Below are 26,304 nucleotides of genomic sequence, written 5' to 3' on the forward strand. Positions count from 1 at the left end.
TGTTGCTTCTAATACCACCTTAGTAAAAGGTGAGTAGTTAGTAAATCCCGATTAGGCAAGATGAGTTCAAGTGCATAATCGTTTTTCTTGCCTTCCATCAAGCTATTTCTTTTCGTTACATTGCTAGATAACTTGTCTGATGATCTTTGATCTTTGTAAGGCATTGAATCGAGGCATGTGGTACTTTCGTACTTCACCAACTGGGCAAAAGTCATTTTTAGTAGTATCTTCGTACATAAATCCCTTGGGAACATACAAACCAAATTACAACATTGGGAAATTTATAGCCATCGATGACTTTTTTTTTTTTGGTACCTACATCAAGCCTATCTCAATTGATTGCTAAAAAGCAAGAGGGCATTAGAATGGTGTTGCTCAACGTGGGGGCACAAACATGCAATTGGGATGGTCCATGTGATTACGGGTTTGGGTCCTAGCATGTGGTACTCATACTTCACCAACTGGGCAAAAGTCAATTTTTAGTAATATACTGTACATATATCTCTTCTTTGGACATAGAAAATACTATATTTGGAAAATTAAAAAAAAATGCGATGAGTTGATCCATGTGGCTACCTTAAACTCATCTCAGTTGATTATTAAAATATCTTGAGAAACAAAGAGGGCGTGAGTGGTATAGCTCGATGTGGAGGGTCACAAACCTGAAATTGGGCTGAAAAATCACGAAAAATTCTGCTTGTAAAATTTTCTAACTGAAAAGCTCAAAGCCATTTTGTTTTTGATGTCTTATCGAAATGGGGTTTGGCCTGCATATGATGATCTATAATCTTCAAAAATCTTTGTTTAGTCTGGGTATAGTTCCAACCCGGCCTTCATAGGTGTTTTTAGTATGTTCTATGTCCTTCGAAAAGTTATGAGTGTGTTTGTAACTATTTTACAATTGCGTGAAAGCACATTTTAGTTTTTTTGGAACCGAAAAAGGAAGATGTGAGTATGTAACATACTGGTTCATGCTGAGCATCTATATTATACTTGAATATTTTTATTGTTGTAGTATGCATTTTCTCAATACCTCTATTTGATGACAATCAAATCTACATTTATGTTTTATGATGCATGCACATATTGCAACTTGTGCATTATGTATTTCTTTGGATAATATTATACATAGGCTTCCTCGTTTACCAAGGTTGTCGATTGAAAAAAAAAAAAAAGGTTTACTCTGCTTCACTGATGAAGTTTGTTCCATATCTAAGAATGAAGGCGATCAACATTTCTACTTTTAAGTAGTTAAGTATGGACTTTCTTGATTCATGGTATCTGTGTATGAAAACCAGGACTCTCAAACCGCTATTGCAATTGGATCAAAGTCGTACAACACTCTTATGGGCGAGCTTGTTGCGCTCGAAACAACTTGGTTATCTGGATCTTTACTTCTTGGAATGGGGAAATCTCTAAGAAAATGGATCAAAACTGTGTTTTTTGGCAAGAAAGCATCAAGATCGAATTCATGGTCAAAGTGTAAAATCAAAAGTGAAGTAGATTAATTCAATTGTTGTTTGTTGGTTTCTCCACTTGTGGCTACTAAAACAGTAGTCCGTGTCTCTGGTTTTGAGTAGTCCGTGGGAAGTGGAAACCGGTATCCAAAACTCAATGATACACTGCCTGAAGCACTAAAAGGTGTGCTGGTGGTGACTGCCTTGGTTGCAATTGTACTGCTACTCGGAAAAACAGAGTTTGGCGCCTCAAAAGGAGATGGAGCTATTCCAAAAAGAATAAACATTCAGTAGGTAAAAGAATTAAATGCAAGAGAAGCAAGGGTATATCATGCCATCATGGGTTTAAAAATATATATATATAGAATTGAAAGAAAAGGGGAAAGACATATACTTAAAAATACGTATACACATCTACCAGTAAAGAGAAGGGAAAGAACTTAAAGGAAATATCCGGTCAATCTACCGAAAGAGAGAAAGATAGGGGCCAAGCCGCCAAGGGCATCGGAGCAGGTGGAAAAGCCTGCCAAAAATACATCTTTAAACAGCTAGGATTTAGTTACCTTCTGATTATGTTATATATATATATATATATATATTGATTGGTTAAGATATTAAAATAGGTTTATACAGAGCTTCTTTATAGCTTACACTACTTACTTTTGCGGTATTAAAGACTACATTCTCACCATCAGGAAGGATGCTGATTGACCAAGGAAGCAAGTTATAGTGCTTGTTACTGAACACAACTTTGGCAGCAGACTTGGAATTGTAGTTCGCGAGAAAGGCTGCACAACCTCCGGAGTTGGAAGAGAATACACTTTCCTGAAATATATATATGATTGATTAAGGCAACTGAGTTACCAAGATAGAACAGGTGGAAAACTTCATGATATTAGAAAAATTGTTACCTGTTGGAAGCTTCCTAAAGAAGTAGTAACGGGGTCGACAAAAATTAAAGCACCCTCACAGAGCTTAATAGCCCATATGAAGATTTTTCAGATGCCCAAATTTAGGTTGCCTTACCAAACCTGCAAGTCGTGAAGTTTAAAGCAATCAAAACCAAAAAAATTCATGAGCAACCAATGCATGCAGACTTCTCGGAAGAATCTTATCTCACCATATTCATCTATGGGAGCATCATAATCATAACTGGTGGTAACAAAAGGACCTCCGGAAGTTCATCCGAACACTCCAATATCCTGCTTCCGGCTTCCCCAGTCCCCAAATCAAACCCAAAGCTCAGATGACAAGTTCATTATCGTTGGTGGTTCCAAGCTATCTGGTCACAGAAACCTCAATACCAACTCTGTAATTCTCTTCTCTTCATTTTCTTCAAAGAATACAATGTTACCTGTTTCTTCTTCAACTTTCCAAATGACATTTTCTTTCCCCCATCTTAAAAGGAAAGGATTGTTTAATAAGAGTTTCACTTCTCATGTAAGTCTTCATGCATAATTTTCTTCTGTTATATATATCTTGTTGTAGTTGTTAGTAAAACTGAAAATGTTGAGTCTCTGATTGTTTTATTGGCAAAGATAGTCACTAATTTACTTTTTTTGTTTTCATTTGGAGGAAGGCAGATATTCAGAAAGGAAATTAAGATGAAAGGCTTGATATCAAGACACCATGAAGGTAATAATAATTCATGGTTTTTCTTTCATTTTGGTTTAACGTGGTGTTAATGCCTATATAAGCCATACTGTACTGTTTATCTTTTGCGCTACTTGGAGGATCTCAATTACATTAGTTTATATAATACATAATGCATAACACACATGATCTACGTATTATTAATCTTAATAGTTTGAATCTTCAGTTGGATGAGGAGCATATATTAGTAATTTCTTATAGAGTACATAATGTAACGTTGATGGTCTGGAATATCAATGACGGAGAATGAATAAGAATATTTTAGATGTAAGATGCTAACGAATCCTTGTATTATGAGTTTGGTCATTCTAAGTTTGGTTCTCAGTCAAAAATTATGGTTCAGTTGGCTACTTGTGCTGTTTGTAGCTATGCACTCGATTAAAAAAAAACATGCCTTTCTGAGATTCCATAGCGTTTCTGTCATAGACACATTCGTTGTAATTTTAATGCCATAGTCTCATAGCTTGGTTCTCAAAGCAATGCTTTATACTTTAGTATTCCGAAAGTGCGAATTTTCTCGAATGCTTAAGGGACAGACAATGATACTAATGATTATTGTCATCTTATTGCAGAATTTTCTTTGAATATGTTGACTATTGAGGATAGTATTAAAGTCAATGAGCCATTACCTTGGGTATCTGCACTCTCTTGGGGAGCAATGTCGTGGTTGGGTTCTGCACAAACTGCACAGTCAAGTGAAAAGATCAGATTCGACCCGGTTTTTGAGATTGGTGAATTATTTGAATTGGGTATTCAGCTATCTTACCTTCTCTTGCTGTTAGGCTTGCTTGGGGCTGGTAGTTTCTTTGTGATGAACTCAGCATTGGCAGTTCTTGCCGGAACTCTTTGTTGTTCTGGAAATTCAAAACTTCATAACATTCCTAATGTTTCTGACATTAGAACTATGATATTAGTTCTCGAATCATTAGGGGTTGAAGTCGATGTATATAATGGAGAGGTAACGGTTGATACCCATGGGATTAAACTTCGCTTGAGCCATGTCTGGGGATTGTTGGGAACCATCTGCTCATTCTCGATGATCGCTCGGAGATTTTCTTTCGTCCAATTCGATGATATAAAAATGTCAGGTTTTAAGAATGGAGATAAGATATAAGAAGAATGGAGATAAGATTTAAGAATGAGGTTTTTATCTACTTATCTATTTTGGGTTTTTATGTATTTTGGACTACGAATAATTGAAACCGCCAAAAAAGGGCGTAGAATTCATTTTTTTAGATAAAATCTGATGTGTCAGTCTGAGAGAAAAAAGGGGGGCTTACGTGGGTCACTGGGAGCATTCTCAACTACTCATTATTAATGGTCTTTGATTTCCAATGTCACAGTTGACAATTTATTTGGCAATTTTGGTCACCAACGCGTTATCAAAACATCGTTTTCACTTTAACAATTATCAAATATGAAACCAAATTCGTAAAGAATATAGAAATGACTCGCACGAGACAAGTTTGTCTCGTCTAAGAGTGGGACAGGACAAGTTTTGCCCTCCAACATTTTTTCCTTTGTTTTTTAATAAAAAATTAAAACTTCTCGATTTTGCATGTGGGGCCCAAGATGTTGGACGGGACAAGTTTTGCCGTCCATAATTTTTTCAATTTTTTTTAATAAAAAATTAAAATTAACAAATTAAAACGAGCTATATTTTTTTGGGTGCAAGATGTTGGACGGGACAACTATTTCCATCTGAAATAGAAACCCCAAATTCATCGAAAATGCGTTGGTACTTGACACGAAAATAACAATTTTGATTGACGAAAAAAACTGATGTGTCACAATTTTTTTTAACAACGCGTTGATGATGCTCTGGCAACAGAAAAAGGACAGGCATTTTCATCAACACATGCACACATTTCGCTTCCAAACATTCGAATAAAATACAACTTTTTAATAGAATTATCCGAATTATTAAATCAAATTTTAACCTAATTTAGTTTGCCAGTATATGCTATCTTTGCATGTATTATTTCTATTCGTGAATGGTATTCACTAGCACAATTAAGTGCAGGATTCAAACCGTTTGGTAGCACTAGACTACTTAACTTTCAAAGTGAGTTTGGTGCAAAATGCCAGACTGCTCCCACTGTTTATATTTTAGTGCCAAATAATCTTGAGAAAAAAAACTTTCAGGATTCTAAAACTGTGACCATGCATCAAGTTAAAAGGAAGCAGGACTAACACAAAAATGGTGTGATTAAATAACAAATAATCTGTGACAGTTACAAAACATCTTACTTAGCCTAGAGGTATATTATTTGATTTCACACAGGCGAAATTGGACATCTCAAGAAATACAAGTTCGGGATTAAAACTTAAACAAGATGGTTTTGACTCTCTTTGTTTAAGATAGAAATGACTCCTGATTGAACCATGCAACGATCTCAAGACCAGGCTTCCACACGGTACTTGCCAGCCTTTTCCAGTGCTCTCAGCCACCTAACAGCTGAATCCTTAGGAACCACACCTTCTTTTGCAACTATTCTTTCAATGCACGACATAACATCTGTCGGCATTTTGGTTGAAGACCCTGCAATATATACAGCGGCCCCAGAGCTTAACAAACTCCAAATCCGTTGGCTTTCTTCCTCCATCTTATGCTGAACATAAAGCTTCTTTGGCTGATCTCTCGAGAAAGCAACAAAGAAGCCTCCACCCTTTTCTTCTGAAAGTACTCCACCAGACTGTGCATGAGATAACCAAAAATCTCTATACAGAAAATCGTTCTCCTCATTTCTACAGCCAAAGAAAAAAAGAATTGGAGCTGTTGCCTCGGAAGTACTTTGTGACTCTCTCTCTGCTACAAATGCGCGAAAAGGGGCACATCCAGTTCCAGGAACAACAAGTACGAGGGGAAGTGTTGGTGATGGAGGAGGAAGAGAGCCTCGGCTAAACCATACGGGAATACTTATTCCTACAAAATAACATAGATCATGTCAGGATAAAAGATATGCACAATGTTGCACTAGAAAGAACACAAGAAGTTTATTATTATTTATGCATACTTTCTTCAGGACCAAGTTCAGCTAACCATGTTGAACAGAGACCAGACCGATTTCTCTTGTAAGGCGTCTTCCAAGACGCTACACTCACAGTCAGGTGGACTTGCTTTGGATGAGCTAGAGGAGAGGATGAAATGGAGAATGCTCTTGTTTTTAGTGGAGGAACCAGTTGCACTAGCCATTCAAAAGGCAATTGCACAGAGGGGAAGTCCTCCAATACCTGCATCACAAACTAAATTAATTTCTGAGAAACTAAAAAGCAATCTTATGTTCCACTGATGAGTGTAGAAAACAAATAAAAAATGAACCTAGACAGTTAAGTTAGAACAGAGTTTGGGTTAAATACGACAAATGCAACCAGTAGAATATATTTTGAAGGGTCTTGCACTTATTTGAGAATTTTCCCTATCACAAATCAGATATACTGCCATAGATCATCCACACAAATATACTTCAGAGTATCAAAAATTTTAAGTTTTGAATTAATTTAAGTGCTAAAAATTAATTTTTTCCATGAGTTACAATATGGGAAGAATGCATTCAACTTGAAAAGCACGATCAGTTCACCTCAAGAACAGTTCTCCGTTCCTTCTGGTTGTACTGGTATAGATCATTTCTTCCTTCAGGTGAAGCAAAATACTGCAGCCTTTCCTTTTCATGTTCAGCAGTCACAAAAAACCTCATAACCTGAAGATGAGCTCGTCTTGTTATTAAGGAAGTTGAAAAACAAAAGCACAGAGGCTATTTGCCTTCAACATTAGAAGTGAAACGATATTGTAAGGAAAAGAAAAAATTCAACTTCTTTAAAAGGATAGACTTAAAACATCATAACGACTTCGAGTCTTTGACTTTTTTTTAACATTCATAGATTTTCTTGTCTACCAATGTCCATATGGACACCTAAACATTCATCTAAATCCAAAACGACGCAATAATGTAAAATTATTCTAATCAGTTTTTTTTTTCTTCATTCAATTCCATCTAAAGTCAATTTACGTGTTAATGCTATTTTTTCTTGACATGACATACACACCCGACACACAAACACACAAAAGGAAAAGGAAATGTTTAACAGAACAGTATCTATACATCCCATACAGGCATCTGTTCTTTTTATGTGAATTAAGTGTGTCCTCTTTTACTTTATACTTGCTTTCCTGTTCAATGTAGTGTTGAAAATAGATGTAAAATACACAGTTCAATATGGAAGTGGAGTTACGAATAATCCAGGAAGGTATCAGACATGGTAACATCTACTTGAGTAACTGATTTAAGAATAAAGCAAGAGAGGATGTTCACAACCACAGGCAAAGTTTACTTCACTTAAAAAATCACACAATTAAATAAATCTTTTGAATATACTAAATTCTTGACTCGAAAAAATAACGTCGAGGGGAAGCTGATGCTATATCCATTGTCAGTTCAACAAAAGATCTCAATTTGACTGGACCTCTCAATGCATTTGAAGGAAAGCCAGGACTCTCAATCTCAACACACTTTGGTAGAACCTAAACACAAACACATTATCAGTTTTTAATCACAAAAACACTGATACAGAAAACAGTCATTCAAGAAAGGCGAGAATATATGCACCAGGTAAGCACCAAGCCTGGATACTGAAGCAAATAAGTCATAAATAGGTAAAACAACATACATACAAAACAGGATTTAAAAAACATGAAAGTTTTGAGCAGTTTACAGTAGCAATTAGAAGATAGAGAGTAGTACTGATCCTGCTTGGGAAGTTCCTCCATCACCGGTTGTTAGTTTGCGATGAAAATTCAAGTGAGAGAAGGAATGCGAATTTTCCTCCCACAATGTATGATTCCAATTCTGACCACACAAAGAGGTATGGTGTTTCCTCTCTTAAAAATTGTTACTACCACCACCACAAAAAAAATTCACCTTTGTTGGTTAGGCAAACTCCCCAATCCTCTCCTCCTGATCAACTCGGTAAATCATCTAAAGAAAGAAAAAGAAGTCGTTCTGATCCTGCTTGGGAAGTTCCTCCACCATCTGACTATGAAAGAGAGCGACAACGTCAACATCTTTTGTTCCGAAAAGCCTCTCACACAACCTGCCCACTGCCTCTTTCTCCAAATCTATGGAACCAGCCCACCACACCAGCTGAATTTGACGAGTGTCACAACCATCAAGAAGACGTTGTTCAAAAATTACCAATACAACAGCTAGGTGCAAGGTCCATCACTGGAACACTTCACCCCCCTTCTTACTTGTCAGTTCAGGTTGACACTCTTGAAGGCCAAGAATTTCAGAAAGAAGACCCAGATGGGATTGATTTTCAAATTGCTAATTTGAGTGTCAACTTTAATACCCCACTTCCGTCATCTCCAAGATATGGGAATTGTAGTGAGTTACTTAAACTTTCTACTGATTATGTGGATCCGTATATATCCAATTTCGAGGAGGATTTTGTATGCCCCTACAAAGCAGTTCAATGTCTCTTCCGTGACTTCCAATATCCGTTGTGTTTCTTGACAAGAGTACTAGCAGCATTTCGGTGCCATGTTATTTGTTTGAACCGATATTTGGGCAACATTCGAGGTCGAATTTTCTGCAACCCAACGAGGGTGACGTATACGACTATGAAGAGCTTTTGTGCGTTAATGGATTTTTATAACTCCAAACTCAAGGACGAGTTTCTTTCAAGCCGGGGAGATTGATGCATGAGCATGGATTATTAATTAATTAGTAGTTTCTATTTTGTTTGGTTTCCTAATTCAATTAGGAATAGGAATTAGATGGTTTCCTATTTGGTTTCCAATTAGGTTTAGTAGTTGTTTTCTTATATAAAAGCATCTAGGCCTTCATTGTTAGATGGTTATTATGAAATATTAATTCTTTGAGAATTGTTCTTCATGTTTGAAGGTTTAAACCCTAGATTTAGGTGTTTATTTTATTAAACTCAATTGATGTTCATCCATTGTTGAAACTTCCGCCAACAAGATACATCAAGTACCCAACAACTTTTAAAGACGAGATAAAATTTGGCATTGTAGATTGAGTTAATGGTTTGTATGAGACCTCATCTGACTATTTAACGAGGCAATTTCAATTATGCTAAAATTTAAAGGACTGATAATCTAAGAGATGTCATAAAGGACTGATATTGATAAGCAATTTATGTAAATAGAAAATGTAAAGAATGCAAATAATATAGTTCAGCTACAATACCATCATCAACATCATCTTCATCCACGGACTCATTCTCTTCCTCTGAATGAACCCGTTTGAGTATGTCTATCATCTTTTGTTTCGCTTCATCATTCGGTTGCATTTGCCCCAGCTGCTCCACAACATTTTCTCGCATGAACGATTCAGTACAGCAAAGACTATGCGCTATACACATAAACAGAAGAAAAAATAAATAAATAAACATATTATACAAGGTAAAAAACACACACACATACAATTAAGTTCACTACTAACCTTATAGCATTCAAGGGAACAATACCGAGAATTACATCGAGGGCAAGTATAGTTTGAGAATTGCTTTTGACACCTGTGAGAATGTAAACAATAACATCCATCAAAACCATTATACAGAAAAAACACTGGAATAAAAAAAGTAATACTTACACACGGCAAATAAGTCTAGTTGCTGATGATGCTGGGAATGATGTTGATGTTTTTTCTGAAGTAACTATTGTCTCTTCCATTGAGTATTAGTGCTGAAATGTGTCAGAGCTAAACCATATCAAAATTTATCATTCAGACAGTTCATCAAACCAACTAAACCAACAATGGGGTTGGAGTCTTGGACTGTCACTGAAACTGACCAGTAAGAAGTTATTGGGTCAAGGCCCAATCAACCATATTAGCACTGTTCTAAAAATCGGTCTAGGTGGACGCTCAGGCGGTGCCCAACCGACTCGTCTAGGCTCAAGTCGTTTAAAAAATCGGTGGACTGACTAGGCGGGTCTAGACAGACTGATTAGGCGGGTCTAAGTGGTCCAGTCACTTTTTTTATTTTTTTGAATGATTAAATATCGAAAATTAAAAGCCCGTGTAGGCTTAAGATTTGAATGAGTTTAAAAGACTAAAGTTTAATGTAAATTATATGCCGATATAACAAAGAGTATGTTTTTATATAAAGTTGATATTCTTCAATTATTACGTATTTTTATAATAAATATCTTTGTTTGTGTTTATTTTTTGAGTTATGGTAAATGATTTTCTTCATTTCTTGTAGTATAGGTGTGTATTACTATATATATTAGAAAAAAAACTGCCCTAGCCCTTAACCCGTCTCCTGAAAGACTTTGCGTCTAAAAAGCCTAGGCTAGCTCTCCCACCACCCGACTACCGCCTAGCATTTTTTAGAACACGGTATGCATTGTTGTTTATGTTGCTTCGAGAAATAACCAGAGAAATATTCATGTACACATCTGAAATCGATCAGTACGCATGCCAGTTGATAAGGTCTTAATTTCTGTTTTTCTAAATAACGTACAACTGTTTCCACCCTACACAAGCCGAACAGAACACGACAAGAAACTTGAAGAAAAGAGGCCGGGCAAATCCAACGTAATAACTAGCTGCAAGAGTGAATTAGTTGTTTCCGCGTATGAAAGGATTGAATCATTCAGATAATTATAAATTAGTGAGATAAACTACGGTTTTATGATATCAACTGAACGAAATATGCAGAGGTGCATGACGAAAACTTTATTACTTATTTGGATTTGATTCAAGAAAGTGAGACTTTGTCAATAATGCATAATGCTTGGACGGCAATTCTTAAAAAACAAATAGTTCAAAGCTCAGTAGATAGCACTATATATAGAGTGCTCAAGCCTTACTAGTTTCATAACTCCAGCTACTTTTACTACATCAAATACTAAAGCGGCATTTTTCCAATTCGTTTCTAAGTTTTAATTGATCCGAGCATGGCAAACCACATTATCATTTTCTTGAGTTTGTTAGTCTTCACTTGTTCTTTTGCTTTGGCTTTTGAGCCAAGTCCTTTGCAAGATTTTTGCATTGCAGATTCTACTAGCTCAGGTATACATATTGCACTGATGACCTGTAGGCAATCTACTAGTCTTTTGAGATTAGAGACTACTATATTTCTAATCTATATTAATATCTATTCTTTCTTTTTGGCAGCTCGAGTTAATGGCGTAGTTTGCAAGGACCCAAAGCTCGCTCAAGCAAATGATTTCTTCTTTTCTGGGCTACACTTACCAGGAAACACATCAAACTTCTTGGGATCCAAGGTCACTCCAGTCAATGTGGCTAACTACCAGGACTCAACACTCTAGGCATTTCCATGGTACGCATAGACTACGCACCATAGGGTCTCAACTCTCCACACACTGATCCTCGCGCTACTGAGATCCTAACAGTCTTGGAAGGCACACTCTATGTTGGATTCGTCACCTCAAATCCTGAAAACCGTCTAATTTCCAAACTACTTCAAAAGGGAGATGTGTTCGTGTTTCCAATTGGTCTCGTTCATTTCCAACGCAATGTCGGATATGGAAATGCTGTTGCCATTGCCGCCTTGAGCAGTCAGAACCCCGGTATCATCACTATAGCCAATGCAGTATTTGGATCCAACCCGTCCATTCCAAGTGATGTTCTCACTAAAGCATTCCAAGTAGACAAAAGCATCGTCGACACTCTCCAGACGAAATTCTAGTGAACTAAAAACAGAAAAAATATATCAATATTTCGTATTATGGTTTGATTATTTTGTACACATTCTTTGTGTGTGATTTGTTTATGTAATTTATCGACATTTGATGAATTTTATTTGGCATTTTGTGAAATTCCATTTATAATCAGCCAATTGAGGTCTGACAAGTGTGACAGCAACCAACGACCTTTCACCAAAAATTTGCAGCTCCTTACCTAACTAACCAAACTAAAAATAACACATGCCCATTCTTGTCTGCTTATTAAGCCTCTGTTTGAGACTTCATCTCAATTCTCTCTTTTTTTTCTCCTTAATTGAGTAGAGAGAAGAAGAAGAAGAATGGGGGATGAAGGAAAGATCTTTTCTTTAGCTCAAGTTTCTGAGCATAATACTTCTAAGGATTGTTGGCTCGTTATTAACGGAAAGGTATAATTTTTAATTTTTTTTATTTTTTTGTTGATTGAATCTATGATTTGATCGAATTAGATATTTCTGTAAGTTTAAGACCAATTTAGGATTTTTTTATGGATTGGGATTTTGTACATTATGGATTTTATTGATTGGTAAAATTTTGGAAATTGCCCCTTTGATATCATACACATGCATTGGTTCATTTTGATCATTTTATGTGTTACGACATGCCTTTAGGAGAAAATAGAAGTACCCTAATAAGTTGGAATTATAATAAGAGAGGTGTTAACTAGAAGGCGGCGATCTAAAAAGTATAGGAGAATGATAGTGATAACCAGTGGCGGAGCTAGGAATCACCGGCACATGGGGTACTTGGATACCTTACCGGGGAAAATAACACCTTGATTTGGTTAACCATATATTAGCAATAAAAGCTTATTATTAAGCCACTAAACAGCTAAGTAAGGATTTTTTTTTTTGAGTGGCCTAACCATCAAGTATTACATTTTCATTAAAAAAATGTGGTAAAATTAGATTGGGGATAATATATACCAAGAACCTTTGAGTCTGTACACATGTTTCACTTGAAATCCTAGATTGTGAATCGACAGTAGTGCAAAGTTGCTTATGTATAACAGCATGATTAAAATGCGTTTTGGGTAATTGTACTAGATAATTCACCTGTGCTTTGACTTAAAGGGTGGAAGTAGTCCATGGCGTCACTGACACACATTGGCAGTAAGCCAGTAACTACAAACTGATTTCTGCCCTCAAGTTCACCTGGGGCATGTGCCCCATGTAACCACCATGTGGCTTCGCCACTGGTGAGAACTACTTTAATGAAAAAGTGAATGATTTCGTTAGTGGCAGTCCTTCTCGTGGTTAGAACTTTTGATCTTTGTTTTGGAATTCTCTTAGCGTAGTGAAGATTGTGCACGATAGATAGGTTTCAGTAAGAATCAAGTTCTTTAGCAATCCAAGATCTCAATACGACTATTGTTCAATAAGGTTTAATGGCTTTATTTGTGCACATATAATAGTTAGAAACTTTGCAAAATTGGAAAGACAGTTTTCAGTGCGGCTCTCCTAAATCCAAATGTTCCTCATTTGGAGGGCTTTGGTAAAAAACAGTCTTCCAATGAATTTCAAAAAAATTTAGTGATTATCTATAGCTGAACCCGTGGCTGGAATAATGAAAGTTTAGCTAAACAAAGTTGTGTGCAACAAAGGAAGTTTGTTCGGGCTGCAGGTTCTTTTTTCATTGCCTTGCTCTTGTGGAATTCGTATGGTGCTGCTCTATAACATAGTACCACATAACTTCACATTTTGTGGCTCCCAAAGAAATTGTTTTAGTGGTGCTCTAGAGGGCAAAGTTTTAAATGTGATAGTGGGTCCACATAGACCCCATCTTGAATTGGTTTGTAAGTGCTTACATCAATTGCTGTTACGGATGCAAGGCAAAAGCCTAGGATACTTGCAGAAATGCCTTACCAAATTCCTGGGCTTTCTGATGAAGTAATGCACATAGAGAAATAGATACTCTCTTTCAAGTTTCCAATACTTTTCACTTTCTGAATTTGAGGCTTCTAGGCAGTGATTTATTCAGTTTTCTGTTGCCACTTGTTTTAGATGGGACTCGTATATTTATTTATCAATCCCTGATCTCTTCACCTTATAATGCTGGAGCAGGTGTATGATGTGACTAAATTTCTGGAGGACCATCCTGGGGGTGATGACGTTCTGTTATCAGCTACAGGTATAGATTCATATGAAGTTCTTTAGCCAAGTCATTTTAGTTAATTTTGACAGTTTTGTCTCAAAAGTTTATTAGATCTGATTGCTGTGTATTGTGGCAGGGAAGGACGCAACTGATGATTTTGAGGATGTTGGTCACAGTAGCAGTGCCAGGGCGATGCTGGATGACTTCTTAGTTGGGGAGATTGATACATCAACCTTCCCAGTCAAGCAGAAGTACAGTCCTCCTAAGCAGCCTCACTACAACCAGGATAAGACATCAGAGTTTATTATCAAGCTACTTCAGTTCCTGGTCCCCCTGGCTATCTTGGGCCTGGCCTTTGGCATTCATCTGTACTCTAAGTCAACCTAAGCTAGAGGTCATTATTCCAGAAAGTTTGTTTATGATTTGCACCTAATCTCTTTTTGTCAGTGGTTTTACTACTCGGGAGCAAATTTTATTTGGTGGAAGTTTCTGGCCTATGTGATGTATTGTTGAAGACTTGAAGTTCTACATGTCGTTGGTTCCTTCTTTATATATGGAAAGACTCATTAGTTCGTTACATTTTCTATTTTCTTTACGTTTCATGTGGTGAACACTTGGCAGAATTGCTTTTTTGATCGTGGAGCTGCTGGCTTCAGCTATTTGCAGATAAATTATTTTTCCTCCTCTTGTATTGATTTTTTATGATAAGTTCATCAGAAGAAAAGATATCAAAAAAAGTCAGGTTGCCACAAATATGATTTTTGCATGTACTCTACATTGAAACTTATGGACGCTGGTCTTTTCATCTAGGCTCTGCACTCAGAATTCAGTTTCTATCCACTCCGACTTTTCCTTTCCCAAAGATTTGAATAAGAATGCTTCACCTATTTATCTTCTCCCTAAATGGTTTCCATATGTTTGCCTTCTCCCAACTGACTCAGAAAGATTAACAGCTATATATACATTGGGTTTTACCATGTAGAACAATAATGAAGTTTGCAACAGTTCTTAATGTACATATTTTTATTCTACATATGGTTTTGGTATCTCAAAAGTCACAAGTTTTTACAAGATTGCGAGGATTTGTACCACGGTGAGGCCCTCATTCATGATCTCTGTTGGTATTGGAGTTGTAGTTTGGTCGAGTACTATACCACTATACAAATAACTTTACCCTAACTTTTATTCCTATGACTTGCAATTCAATGTAGTTTTTTTTTAAGGCAAAATGTGAATATTATCTTATATATAATGCGAAAACCTGATTTCCTCAATTAGGCCCGTATTACCTTATTCCAAACTTTTTAATCCCAAGGGTACCTAAAAGTTTCACCCCCTAAATTTTCGGGTAGTACAAATTGCAATGGTAAAGATGTAGTTACATATTTCCAGGCTATTAGAGCATTCCCATTGCAGGTGGAATTGAAGGGAATGTGAAAATTTTCACCTCTTTTTTGTTCAAATGCAGTGCCCAATGCATAGGTGAAAACGAGGGTGACTATATTCCCAAGTCATTACGTGGGTGAAACCTTCAACTGAGATAGTGGCTAACTTGTGAACTTCAGACGGGATGTTGGATTCCGTCTCGTGTGTTTTTTTTAAAAAAAATTGGGTTTTTTCTCAGACTCGCGTGTTTTTTCGACTCTTTTCGGGTTTTTTTTTAACTTCAGACAAAATACCAGACGAGCATTCCGTCTCAATCAAAATGCATCCACACGGAATCCAACATCCCCTCCGAGATTATTTTTCACCTTTGCATTGGGCAGCTTCATCTTACTTTTCGCCAAAACGATGGAAAAGAGGGAAAATACAACTTCATCTTAAGAGTGGTGTATACAAAATGTATGTCATATGGACTTCAGGTCGGTCATGCATTTAATATAACGAACACGACATACTTTCCAAATAGAAGTTGTTTACTATTCATGTTCGTTTGTTTTTATTTTTACTGTTTTAATGCTTATAATGAACAGAAAAGAATTACTGACCAACAACCGACAAAGACAAAGACAAAGGACCAAAAAGGAAAATGAGATTAGTTTTGTGACTCTCAAGCTCGCTACTGAAGGGACTATCACATTCTACAGGTATGACTTATGCACAATTTAATTAAGATACTTATCTTGGTAGGACTTATGCACAATTTAATTAAGATACTTATCTTGGATTCTTAGCAATTTTGTTGTATATAGTTTTGTCAACTTAGCTAGATACTCATAGCTGAAACTTTATTGCGAGTTGACCTGCATGCAATCCACAATTATATTTACCAACTACATTTAGAATGCATGCAAAACTATAAAGGTACAAAAGTTTGCATTAGAACTTATGTTTAGAAGACTGCCACTGTTTTATAATTAGAAGGCCCTCAACCAAATAACACCATCTTGGTCAAAATATTAATTAAGACTTTGTATTTATTGCCATAGATTTTTAATACCATCATGATCTAATTTTATACTGCGGTTCTATTAGATGTTTACACACAAGTATTACAAAGTAAATATTTGCTCCATTTGAGTACACCCTTATTAGATGTTTACACAGGTATTACAAAGTAAATATTTGATCTATTTGAGTACACCTAAACAACAAATAAAGCCACATTCGTATATATATCCCACTAGAATAACAAGAAATTAGTTTTGTAACTCATCTATATGTGTATGTAAATAGACTTTTCTTTAATGGGGTATGAGCTTCTACAAGTAGGACTTATGCACAGTTTAAGGTAATCTTAGATTCTTGGTCATTCCTGCGGATTTTTATTTTCTACGACATACATGCCTGAAGCTTATTTCCATTCTTATGATGTAATGCATTTAAACCGCCACATTCAGCAGGAGACAATGAACCGTTGATCTGTGACATACTAACCCCAATGCGGCATTTGTAAACACCCAAGGAATGAACCTAAAATTCCCCTGTTTCAGTCAGGCAAAGGAATTCATTGACAGGTCCATATGGGTCACATCTGACGTCTATGAGAGTCTCAAATGCTAGCAGCATCTTTGTGAGAACGCCAATGTGAAGTTCTTTTTTCTGCAGGGCTATGCCAATTTCGTTTTTGTAACTAAATATGTTAAGCATTAAACAGTAGTTTATTTGTAAGAATGTCATTCAGAACTTGCTTGAGCATACTGGATTTCAATGTAAATGCAAATCTTTGTGTTTTTGGTATAAAATGCAAATTTTTGTTTGTATTTTCTAAAGCAGTGCTTATGCTCAAAATTTTCTTGAGTGTAAATGACTGATGAGTTAGCAAATAACATGCCATCCCCACTCTTTTCCCAAATAATTATCTTTGTAACACGTGCAACGCACGTGCCCGTTTACTAGTATATAGTAATAAGATTACAATATAGGGGTTACGTACCACCCGGGCTGGATTAAGTTCCCACTTTGAATCCAACAAAATATATTCCATGAAAGTGATAAAGCCTTCATTCTAATTTCTAAACCATGTGTGTTTCCAATAAGAGTAATTAATTTATATCTTGCGGGAATGTTTCTACCTCTGGGTGGACGAGGAGTCGGATCTACATCTTTCCCCTTTGTCTTGCTTCCTTTCTTCTTCTGAATCTGCCATGGTTCCTCACCATCCTTTGAGTTATCCTCATCATCAACATGCTCCTGCACCATCCATGCAGGTTTATACTTTTTCATTGCTATCGGGCTGCCATGTTTCTTTACCATCCTCGGCATTATCATTTTCATCTGCGAGTTCAACCCAATTAACCGATCTTAGCAGTGAATTTGCCTCATTCAATCATTTGAGCCTGTTTCCTTTTCCAGTAGTGGAAGAAGAATTGGACTCAGCCATTCTCGTTGTTGAAGAGGAATCTGGCTCTAAAGCTCCACTCTTCATAGTCCTCGCAATGGGAGAATAGGAATCAGCTGCTCGACTATTCTCTTGCGGCACAATTGGATCTTCAGCCATAGTAACTCTGAGTGGAGTTGCAATGTAGTTTGGAGAAACAGAATTTGCGACATCTAGAGAGCAGTTAGTAGCTGTAACAACAGCTTGAGGTGCATTCAAAGGATGCACTTATTGCATTTCCCCAACTAGTGGAAGCAATGCAACAGCATCAATAGCTATATTTTCTGCTACCCCAACTTGTGGTATAGCATCAACGTGATCAGTTCCAGCTTCTTGTGTTTGTGCATCTCCGGCCTCTAGACCCACCACATTTTCTAGTAATGTATCCCCAGTGCCAATAGAAATTGGAGTAGGAATGGGAACACCCTGTGAGTCTTTGTCCCTACTAGTTCCAGCTTCCCGGTTATTATTTTGCTGATTTCTGTTACGCCTCCTTCGATGATTTGCAGCTTCAGTAGCATGCTGATTTTCTTGCCTCGGTTCCTTTTCGAGGTTTATGTCCTTCTCATTTCTTATCTCTTTCTGTAGAGATTTACAATCGCTCATCAAGTGTCCAATTGACTTGCAATGGGAGCAAAATTTTGGAAGCCTTGAGAGTTCAATTTCCTAGATAAAGTCTTGTCTATCTGGAACTTCGACTATAATCTGGCTTGGAATTGGTTTAGAAAGATCTAAATCAACCAGTACACTTGCATAAAACCTGAAATCTCTCTCCGCAGTTGTTTTATCAATTCCGATGGGGTAACCAATACATCTACCCATAGCCATGAGTATTTCATAGTCCCAAAATTGTTGTTTTATTTTAGGTAATTTAACCCACACCATTGCATGAGAAATGCGCTGGATTTCAGGATCAAAATATGGCTTCCACTTTGTTAACCTGAGAATTTGATTATGAAATTTCCAAGGTCCTCCACTCCAAATTCTGACAAGATCTTCCTCAGAGGTCAGTCTAATCATGAAGTAACCTTTTCCCAGTGGGACTATTTTCCAACAACCTTTTGGACGCCATTTCTCTGCAGCAATAGTTCTAACAGTGTCTATGTTGATTTTTTGAAAATCAAGTCGACCTACTAAACTGAATTTGCAGAATTGTAAACCTCTATCTATTGCTTGTTTTGGAATTCTTATAGATGGAATGTTACCTTTCATCCCAGGAATAGGTAACGCAACTATATCGATTTCCATGGAAACATTTGCTTTAACTTTTTCAACAAAAGAGATTCTTCTATTGCTTGCATCTGATGATCCATTAAGAGCATTTCCACCTAACCTTTCCGCCTCCTGAAAGACTGTTACAGGTATAGTACGTTGGGTTTTCCAGTTCATACAAATCCATTATAAATCTTCACTTTTGGACACAACGCGTGAGGATTGTACTAGAAGACTAAAGAATTTGTGAAGAGTAATTCTCTCTGAACTCAGATGTGAGGATTTGACCAGAAAGAGATTAATCAGTAGTAAAGTCAAACAATACTTCCACACTCTCCTCACAGTTTCTGTACCAGTTAAATCTTTTTGGAATGTTATCTCGAACGAAAGCATAAGAACATGTACTAGTATTCCTGTTGTTGTTGTTGTTGTTATTCTCTAGACAAGGAAGAGCCTGCTCAACATTTCCAATGTTTGTGCAATTATATATAGAAAATGTTCATATTGGCTTGTTCATTAAAGTAGTCTAAAGACGGTATGGATTCTAATGAGACGTTCCTTCTTGGTAGAGGGCATTCTTCTTTTTCTATATCTATGTCAACCACTTTTATAATTTTCCCTTCATAATATATGTGTTGCACATGATAGATGGGGTTTGAGATATTAATGAACAGACGATATGGATACTCTGAACATTTGATCAGTAATAATCCTGGATATCCATCATCACCGACAATAGCCCCATAATATTAGTCGCTTCCGGACAATAACTGGAACGTAAGGAGTTGAAGCAACTGAAAATTGACAACTTGGAATGTTGAGCACATACTACTCTTTTAATCTTCTTTTAATTCTTGGTCACCAACTCAGTTGACACAATATTCTGTATTTCTAAGTCATCTATATACAAATATAAGGAACAAGTGAAACAACAAAGTCAACTAGAAATTTCATTTAGCTATACATGTCATTGGATAGTTTAATAAAGCCCGGTAGCACCAAAGAGTCGTATGGAGCTTGAAGATCGATCTTGCCATGCATTGGAGGATAACAGTTGAAAAAGGAGCTATAATATGTCTTTTACTGTTGCATAAAATTAGTACAATGAGACCCTTCCCTATCTAAATTTAAAGAGCGTGTTGTAGCACAAATCCCACTTTAGTCGTAGAGTAACTCCTATGATGATGAGGAAGAAGATAGTGCAGGATTTGGAGGCATTTGCAACTCTTCATTGTTTCCTTCTAACATCTCCACCACCTTGCTCATTGAAGGCCTATTTGATGGGTGTGTTTGTATGCACCAAAGAGCCACTATGATCATCTTTTTCGTCGTCTCCTCCTCAAACATCTCAGAGGATCCTTCTATATTGAAGTCTGGTTTAAGATGATTATATATCCACTGCGGAAAGTAAATCTCACTCATGTTCTCCACTGTTGCATCAATGTTCTTTCTCCCACCAATCATTTCTAACACCATCATTCCATAACTATAAACATCCGACTTGTGAGACACCCCTCCAAAGCCTCCAAAGTTTCTAAACGAGACTTCAGGTGCAATGTAACCAGGAGTTCCTCGAGCTCCAACCCATGACAAAATACTGATATCTCTGGTTGGACATAGTTTAGCCATCCCAAAATCAGAAATTTTTGGGCAGAAGTCTTCGTCTAGAAGGATATTGTGAGGTTTTATATCAAAATGCAAAATGCGAGTGTTACAACCACGATGCAAGTATTCCAACCCTCTAGCAATACCAAGTGCTATTTGGTAAAGTTTTTCCCATCCTAGAAGAGGCGGATACTTGATTCCTTGTCTTTGTAAATAAACCGTTCGAGGGATCCATTCGGCATGAACTTCGTTACACAAGAGCTCGTTTAGTTTTCTCAATTACAAAAGCCAAGGAGGTGACCACATTGACATGGTTAGTCCCGCCAATGGTAGCAACTTCATTAACAAAAAAATTCTCCATTACCCTTGGACTCATTCAATACCTTAACTGCCACTAAACGGCCATCACGAAGTTGTCCTTTGAACACGCAGCCATATCCTCCTTTGCCTAATGTATCTTTAAAGGAATTGGTCATCTTCTTGACTTCTGAATACTTGTACCTTTGTAGACCAAGACATCCATAGTTCTCCAAGAACACTTCTACATTTGTTGAAGTCTCCTTTTTATTCCACCAACAAGAGACAAATGAGAAAATTATCTTTCTGTAAAGTACTAATAAAATTGTAAGAACTATTCCAACTCCACAGGGTACACCTGTAAACAAAGAGATAGCTTTTAAATTAAAAAACTGCAAATGTTTTTGTAAAGAGCCGATACATGATATATAGTATATAGTAAGCTCACCAATAGTAATTATCTTGCGTGCTATAATGGGTAAGCCGTGGCCTGCAATGGAAACATGTGGTTATCGTTAACATATACATGGCATGACCATAGTCACAAGCTCATTTTATTGAATCGTACAATCATTTTGTTGTTCTTTTTTTTCTTAGAATTCCGAGTGCATTACAAGCTCTATCTCCATTCCTAAATCCTAATACCAACAACATTTGAACTGTTATCTGAAAAATGATTTTTCATACTAAATTCGCGTTAGAATCACTTATAAACAATATGGATAATTACTTAAAAGAATGAATAACTTGTTTGATAATAGTGTAGAATTAAGAAAAGATGATTAACAAACTACCTATAATCAAAGCAATAGAAATACACACTTATGGATTGAGGACGAATTTTGCTCCTGACCGAGTGCTAACAGTTATTCAAGCGTTGTCTAACCAGGATACAACAATCAAGAACTCAAAATTGTAGCCCTAGTGAACCTTAATTTTCTACATAAAATTCAATACTCTACTTGATACAATAATATATTTACTAGAACGAATGCCAAAAACACCCTCCAGAATGAAGGAACAAATAATTGGAACGCGGGGTAATAGATAGACAATATTGCAATAGCAAACCCAGAATTACATGATGTAAACACACAAGTTGTTAAACTCGGGATTATTTGTAAGGATTAGAAATTAGAAATTAGAAACATACCTCTCTGCTCAGGAACATAACGATAGGAATACTGGATGCAACTACGAAAACTTGTACTATTAAACTGGCAAAAACCTCCTGAATTCTCGCAGTCCTGACATTCATTAGTAGGCAGAGACCAGTTGAGCTTAAACCCTTGTTTTAATTGCTGTGTTAAGTTTTGTGCCAGGTAACTAAACGTTGCCACTACACTCTCCGAACAGGTTTTGTACCCGTCAAATCCTATTGGAATCTTACCTTCAGTGAAAGCATAAGAACGTTCATTTTGGGTGTTGTCTAGACAAGGAATAAGCTGCTCGACATTTTGGGTATTGTTGGTGCAATTGTAGAAAAAGGTCATATTGGTGCAATTGTAGTAGCTCAAGTACGGTGTGGATTGTAACGAGAAATTTCTTCGTGGTTGAGGACAATCTTGGTCTACTATATCCACGTCCACTATTCTTACAAACCTGTTGTAGTAATCTATCTGCCGCACAAGATAGTGGTGGTTGGAGATATTAATGACCGGACGGGAGTCTAAACATTTTATCACTAATCCTGGATATCCAGTATCATTGGAAGTATACACGGGATTGATATACCCGGGATAGATATACCCGTCATTTCCCACAATCTGGTCACCTGAATTAAGTCGAAACGGGTATCCAACAGAAAAACCGGCTGTACAATTCTCGGAAGTGACTAGAAGAATTCCATTGAGGCCGATGAGAACTAGGACGAAAGTGAGGAACTGAAGCAATTGAAACATTATGACAACTCCAATCTCACACACACATACTATACTTCTGATCTGTTTACAACTCTTGAGCAGCTCAATGGAACAACAGGGACAAGATTTTTAATAATAGAGGTCATCTCCATAGACGACTTCATCAAGTCTTCTGCCATTCAATTCCACATAATCATAATTGTTTTAGGCCCACTTGGTTTGAACCTTGTGCTCTCGTGGTAAAACCCAGCGGCTGAGACCCCAAGTTATATTTCACAAACTTTACAAACCAAGAAATAAGTGACACGTTGGAATGCCGAAAGAGAATTCACTTCTTCAAGAGATTGGTCATTTGAGGAAAGGCTCAGAAGGCGTGGAGGTTCATGGGCAATGCAGGTCTGCTTGCATTTCCGCAAAGAAATTTCAAAGTGAGTTTGGTTGATTGATTTTATTTATATATAATTTGAATTGAATAAGTCCATATAATTTTTTTATGACACTTATGTATAAGATCTGTTACTGATGAAAAAGAATTGCGCAGACAGTTTCATGTTTTGGTGAATTTTGATATAGATGAGAAGTTGTACATTGGAATGTAGCATGCACTTATGAATAATAATAATTAAAGGACAATTAACATAACCACAGAAATGAGGCTAGTCAAGACAGACTGACATGATGCTTTGTGACCATAGTGTTATTACTACCTGGTGCTCTGCACTTCTGCAGAAATCAGATCTCTATAGCATTCTGGGTTGCCAAAGTGCTCTGCTTATAAACTTTTTTTTGCTTATTTTATATGTAGAAAGTAGTGAACTAGCTGAAACTTTCATAATCTCATATCGTCTTATAGCCAGATATTTAAAAACATTGCGCACTGTCGAAGGATTTTGGGATATTAGACGTAAAGGTGATACTTAGCACATTTTACTATTTGAACTGGTCAGAAGGAATATATTGTAAATTGTGAGGATGAAAAGTCGGAGACATTTTTTTGGACAAGAACTTGAGTATGACCCACTATGCAAGAGGGAAAATGTGCTTGATAAAATTTATAAAACAAATATACTTAATTGTCTGTACTTGCACTTTATACCAGATAGCATCTCAGTTAGGATAGAGCTAAAATGTCATAGTAATGGGTGTATATTCGACAGGAGTAACCCAAGTTTGTTATGGTGGTAACATGAATTTCTTTGGTTTCTCACCTATAAGTTGAAACTTGAAAGTGTTAAACCTAAATCTCTGGAATGAAATTTGGATTCTAATAGGGGTGTGATCATGACAGGAAGCATTACAAAAACTGGGATTTTATTCAGGTGAGGAAGATATGGAGTTTTCTAGCTTCTTGAGTGGGACTGAACGTGCTGTAAAAACTCGGCAAGTGAGTGGTGTATTTGTTGCTTGCTCAGTCATTTTTCTCTATAAAATCATCAAAATGGTGGGAACTCAAGCCTGTTTTTCACAAAAGAAAAAAAAAAGGGGGGGGGAGAGAAGAAAGAAAAGGAAACGGAAGAATAGTATTATTATAGTAATAACCAATATATAACTTAACTACTTCAAAAATGATGACAGGCCTCATTAGGTGCTTTTGAAGATGGAATTATAACAGCTGAACTCTTGGAAAAGTTATTTATGGCGCAAGGAGCAGTTGTCCCTAACTTTCATGTAAGTGCGGATTAGAGCCAGAAAGGTTTATTTAGTTAATCTATAGTGGAAACCTTGTTAATGCTTATGCTTCATGGTTTGTTGGATAGTCGGCATATAATGTCATGCTGCCTGCTGTTGGATACTATTACTTATACTGTTGGGATGTTGTCTATTAGTACCTGTTCCACTGCAATGTAGCAAAGTATCTCCACGTGTCTTTTACTTTACAAGATATTGTTGGAGGTTTTAATATAGTAAGTCGAAAACAAGAATAGCCTTCCCTTTCAATGGATAGATTAAGAGGAAACATAACTTGACACACAGATATGTATAAATCCGACATGGATTGTCCATTTTGAAGTCTTATATTAAGGAATGGCAACCCTTGGAACACCCAAGACCTGCTCGTTTTGCAGCAAACAAAAACTATTGTATTTTTGATGCTCAAGAAGTGAAGACAGTTAGAAACTTTGCAAAATTGGAAAGACAGTTTTCAGTGCGGCTCTCCTAAATCCAAATGTTCCTCATTTGGAGGGCTTTGGTAAAAAACAGTCTTCCAATGAATTTCAAAAAAATTTAGTGATTATCTATAGCTGAACCCGTGGCTGGAATAATGAAAGTTTAGCTAGTGTGCAACAAAGGAAGTTTGTTCGGGTTGCAGGTTCTTTTTTTATTGCCTTGCTCTTGTGGAATTCATATGGTGCCGCTCTATAACATAGTACCACATAACTTCACATTTTGTGGCTCCCAAAGAAATTGTTTTAGTGGTGCTCTAGAGGGCAAAGTTTTAAATGTGATAGTGGGTCCAGATAGACCCGATCTTGAATTGGTTTGTAAGTGCTTACATCAATTGCTGTTACGGATGCAAGGCAAAAGCCTAGGATACTTGTAGAAATGCCTTACCAAATTCCTGGGTTTCTGATGAAGTAATGCACATAGAGAAATAGATACTCTCTTTCAAGTTTCCAATACTTTTCACTTTCTGAATTTGAGGCTTATAGGCAGTGATTTATTCAGTTTTCTGTTGCCACTTGTTTTAGATGGGACTCGTATATTTATTTATCAATCCCTGATCTCCTCACCTTATAATGCTGGAGCAGGTGTATGATGTGACTAAATTTCTGGAGGACCATCCTGGGGGTGACGACGTTCTGTTATCAGCTACAGGTATAGATTCATATGAAGTTCTTTAGCCAAGTCATTTTAGTTAATTTTGACAGTTTTGTCTCAAAAGTTTATTAGATCTGATTGCTGTGTATTGTGGCAGGGAAGGACGCAACTGATGATTTTGAGGATGTTGGTCACAGTAGCAGTGCCAGGGCGATGCTGGATGACTTCTTAGTTGGGGATATTGATACATCAACCTTCCCAGTCAAGCAGAAGTACAGTCCTCCTAAGCAGCCTCACTACAACCAGGATAAGACATCAGAGTTTATTATCAAGCTACCTCAGTTCCTGGTACCCCTGGCTATCTTGGGTCTGGCCTTTGGCATTCATCTGTACTCTAAGTCAACATAAGCTAGAGGTCATTATTCCAGAAAGTTTGTTTATGATTTGCACCTAGTCTAGTCTTCACTATCTCTTTTTGTCAGTGGTTTTACTACTCGGGAGCAAATTTTATTTGGTGGAAGTTTCTGGCCTATGTGATGTATTGTTGAAGACTTGAAGTTCTACATGTCGTTGGTTCCTTCTTTATATATGGAAAGACTCATTAGTTCGTTACATTTTCTATTTTCTTTACGTTTAATGTGGTGAACACTTGGCAGAATTGCTTTTTTGATCGTGGAGCTGCTGGCTTCAGCTATTTGCAGATAAATTATTTTTCCTCCTCTTGTATTGATTTTTTATGATAAGTTCATAAAGATAGCCAAAAAAGTCAGGTTGCCACAAAGATGATTTTTGCATGTACTCTACATTGAAACTTATGGACGCTGGTCTTTT

General features: G+C 36.8%; 4 protein-coding genes and 2 pseudogenes across 7 annotated transcripts; 4 read left to right on the forward strand and 2 right to left on the reverse strand.

The window, feature by feature from the left end:
* Positions 1 to 2,745: 2,745 nt before the first annotated feature.
* On the forward strand, positions 2,746 to 4,224 carry LOC147500743 (uncharacterized). The gene is made up of 3 exons (XM_086563676.1): positions 2,746 to 2,897; positions 3,041 to 3,092; positions 3,683 to 4,224. The coding sequence occupies exons 1-3, from the start codon at positions 2,805 to 2,807 to the stop codon at positions 4,222 to 4,224; spliced, it is 687 nt and encodes a 228-aa protein (XP_086419802.1). The 5' UTR covers positions 2,746 to 2,804.
* Positions 4,225 to 5,300: 1,076 nt separating this feature from the next.
* Positions 5,301 to 9,916, reverse strand: LOC147500744 (NADPH-dependent diflavin oxidoreductase 1-like). 2 transcript variants are annotated; one of them, XM_086562382.1, is made up of 7 exons: positions 9,725 to 9,916; positions 9,575 to 9,647; positions 9,320 to 9,484; positions 7,499 to 7,632; positions 6,692 to 6,827; positions 6,128 to 6,344; positions 5,301 to 6,036 (listed from the first exon to the last, which is right to left on the reverse strand). In XM_086562382.1, exons 3-7 carry the CDS (start codon positions 9,350 to 9,352, stop codon positions 5,507 to 5,509), a joined length of 1,050 nt encoding a protein of 349 aa, XP_086418508.1. In that variant the 5' UTR covers positions 9,353 to 9,484; positions 9,575 to 9,647; positions 9,725 to 9,916; the 3' UTR covers positions 5,301 to 5,506. The 2 variants fall into 2 exon arrangements, with proteins under 2 accessions (XP_086418508.1, XP_086418507.1); XM_086562381.1 differs by lacking the exon at positions 7,499 to 7,632 and having other exon boundaries at positions 6,692 to 6,811; positions 9,725 to 9,912.
* A 1,027-nt stretch (positions 9,917 to 10,943) lies between these two features.
* LOC147500745 (putative germin-like protein 2-2) lies at positions 10,944 to 11,919 on the forward strand (annotated as a pseudogene). The gene is made up of 2 exons (XR_015196521.1): positions 10,944 to 11,149; positions 11,255 to 11,919. The product of XR_015196521.1 is annotated as a putative germin-like protein 2-2 (transcript).
* Positions 11,920 to 12,068: 149 nt separating this feature from the next.
* LOC147500746 (cytochrome b5-like) lies at positions 12,069 to 14,601 on the forward strand. Its single transcript, XM_086562383.1, has 3 exons — positions 12,069 to 12,212; positions 13,887 to 13,953; positions 14,054 to 14,601. Exons 1-3 carry the CDS (start codon positions 12,126 to 12,128, stop codon positions 14,302 to 14,304), a joined length of 405 nt encoding a protein of 134 aa, XP_086418509.1. The 5' UTR covers positions 12,069 to 12,125; the 3' UTR covers positions 14,305 to 14,601.
* Positions 14,602 to 19,883: 5,282 nt separating this feature from the next.
* LOC147500747 (rust resistance kinase Lr10-like) lies at positions 19,884 to 22,758 on the reverse strand (annotated as a pseudogene). The gene is made up of 3 exons (XR_015196507.1): positions 22,005 to 22,758; positions 21,300 to 21,341; positions 19,884 to 21,209 (listed from the first exon to the last, which is right to left on the reverse strand). The product of XR_015196507.1 is annotated as a rust resistance kinase Lr10-like (transcript).
* Positions 22,759 to 23,002: 244 nt separating this feature from the next.
* LOC147500748 (cytochrome b5, seed isoform-like) lies at positions 23,003 to 26,087 on the forward strand. The gene is made up of 5 exons (XM_086562355.1): positions 23,003 to 23,141; positions 24,002 to 24,097; positions 24,289 to 24,381; positions 25,464 to 25,530; positions 25,631 to 26,087. Exons 1-5 carry the CDS (start codon positions 23,097 to 23,099, stop codon positions 25,879 to 25,881), a joined length of 552 nt encoding a protein of 183 aa, XP_086418481.1. The 5' UTR covers positions 23,003 to 23,096; the 3' UTR covers positions 25,882 to 26,087.
* Positions 26,088 to 26,304: the final 217 nt, after the last annotated feature.

The sequence above is a fragment of the Coptis chinensis genome, chromosome 5 (genome assembly GCF_015680905.1).
Source record: "Coptis chinensis isolate HL-2020 chromosome 5, ASM1568090v1, whole genome shotgun sequence".
Lineage (NCBI taxonomy): Eukaryota > Viridiplantae > Streptophyta > Magnoliopsida > Ranunculales > Ranunculaceae > Coptis > Coptis chinensis.

What these genes read in the sequence shown, in the direction of transcription:
- LOC147500743 (XM_086563676.1), top strand. Translation starts at nt 2,805, where the DNA reads ATGTTACCTGTTTCTTCTTCAACTTTCCAAATGACATTTTCTTTCCCC. An exon ending in ATAAGAGTTTCACTTCTCAT is followed by an intron (nt 2,898 to 3,040) that starts GTAAGTCTTCAT and finishes GGAGGAAGGCAG; the next exon opens with ATATTCAGAAAGGAAATTAA. An exon ending in GATATCAAGACACCATGAAG is followed by an intron (nt 3,093 to 3,682) that starts GTAATAATAATT and finishes ATCTTATTGCAG; the next exon opens with AATTTTCTTTGAATATGTTG.
- LOC147500744 (XM_086562382.1), bottom strand. Translation starts at nt 9,352, where the DNA reads ATGAGTCCGTGGATGAAGATGATGTTGATGATG. An exon ending in TGAAGATGATGTTGATGATG is followed by an intron (nt 7,633 to 9,319) that starts GTATTGTAGCTG and finishes GTTTGTGTTTAG; the next exon opens with GTTCTACCAAAGTGTGTTGA. An exon ending in TGAACTTGGTCCTGAAGAAA is followed by an intron (nt 6,037 to 6,127) that starts GTATGCATAAAT and finishes GTTATTTTGTAG; the next exon opens with GAATAAGTATTCCCGTATGG.
- LOC147500746 (XM_086562383.1), top strand. Translation starts at nt 12,126, where the DNA reads ATGGGGGATGAAGGAAAGATCTTTTCTTTAGCTCAAGTTTCTGAGCAT. An exon ending in GGCTCGTTATTAACGGAAAG is followed by an intron (nt 12,213 to 13,886) that starts GTATAATTTTTA and finishes ATGCTGGAGCAG; the next exon opens with GTGTATGATGTGACTAAATT. An exon ending in CGTTCTGTTATCAGCTACAG is followed by an intron (nt 13,954 to 14,053) that starts GTATAGATTCAT and finishes GTATTGTGGCAG; the next exon opens with GGAAGGACGCAACTGATGAT.
- LOC147500748 (XM_086562355.1), top strand. Translation starts at nt 23,097, where the DNA reads ATGGGCAATGCAGGTCTGCTTGCATTTCCGCAAAGAAATTTCAAA. An exon ending in GTGCTGTAAAAACTCGGCAA is followed by an intron (nt 24,098 to 24,288) that starts GTGAGTGGTGTA and finishes AAATGATGACAG; the next exon opens with GCCTCATTAGGTGCTTTTGA. An exon ending in CAGTTGTCCCTAACTTTCAT is followed by an intron (nt 24,382 to 25,463) that starts GTAAGTGCGGAT and finishes ATGCTGGAGCAG; the next exon opens with GTGTATGATGTGACTAAATT.